The sequence below is a fragment of the Eimeria mitis genome, genomic scaffold, assembly GCF_000499745.2.
Source record: "Eimeria mitis Houghton genomic scaffold, Emh_scaff173, whole genome shotgun sequence".
NCBI lineage: Eukaryota > Apicomplexa > Conoidasida > Eucoccidiorida > Eimeriidae > Eimeria > Eimeria mitis.
The window spans coordinates 27,836-28,519 of record NW_013570046.1 but is presented as its reverse complement, the minus strand read 5'-3'; the positions used below and the strand labels follow the sequence as shown (position 1 = coordinate 28,519).

General features: G+C 55.7%; 1 protein-coding gene across 1 annotated transcript in view; it reads right to left on the bottom strand.

Annotated features, from left to right (window-relative positions):
- Positions 1–317: 317 nt before the first annotated feature.
- Positions 318–684, bottom strand: part of EMH_0001940 (uncharacterized protein) — a gene marked incomplete at both ends in the record, with an annotated part of 5,208 nt that continues 4,841 nt past the window's right edge. The window contains 2 exons of the mRNA XM_013495754.1: positions 318–625; positions 678–684. Coding sequence (XP_013351208.1) covers positions 318–625; positions 678–684 — 315 coding nt within the window. The remainder of the gene's footprint in view (positions 626–677) is intronic.

Here is a 684-nt window from a genome sequence, read left to right as displayed (position 1 = left end):
AGAGCTGCGCAGCCAAGCACCCGTGGACAGACATGAAGACCTTCAGAAACCCAAATAAAATGTTAGGCGAATCTCAAGTAGCACCTGCTGCTGGTCCCCGTGAGACCCTAGACCCTGATGGTGGCGAGAACACCAACGCCTATCTGGTACAGCCGGTTCCTTGACATGCATACAAAGAAGAAGCCCATAAGGAGGGCAACGGACACATGCCAGAATAGACAGAAACGATACGAAGACAGGAACAGACGCAGTGAGCCGGATACTACACCGAGAGGCACAGGAAGCAAACATAAGGCACCACGTGAAAATAGAAAATATCATGGAGCCCTGGGGGCTTTACGGCTTCTGGCTGCTCCAAGAGTAAGGCCTGTGGCCCGAGAAGCCCCCCTTGCTTGTGTTTGCTTCTGCTGCCGCCGCTGCTGCTGCTCCTCATCGTGCTGCCGCTGCTGTCCCTCTTGTTGCTTCTGCTCTGAGGAAAGAGAAGACACTTCTTTGTCATCCGTTTGCCTGCATTCATCGGGTGATCCTTGTTGCCGCTGCTGGTCGGTCTGTTGCTGTTCCTCCCGTTGCGGGTGCGCTTGCTGCTGCTGCTCGTCTTCCTGTTGCTGTGGCGGTGGCTCCTTGTCTGGCTGCTGTACCCCTGCGACCTCTTCTGCTGTGCGCCACTGTTGCGTCACGTGTACG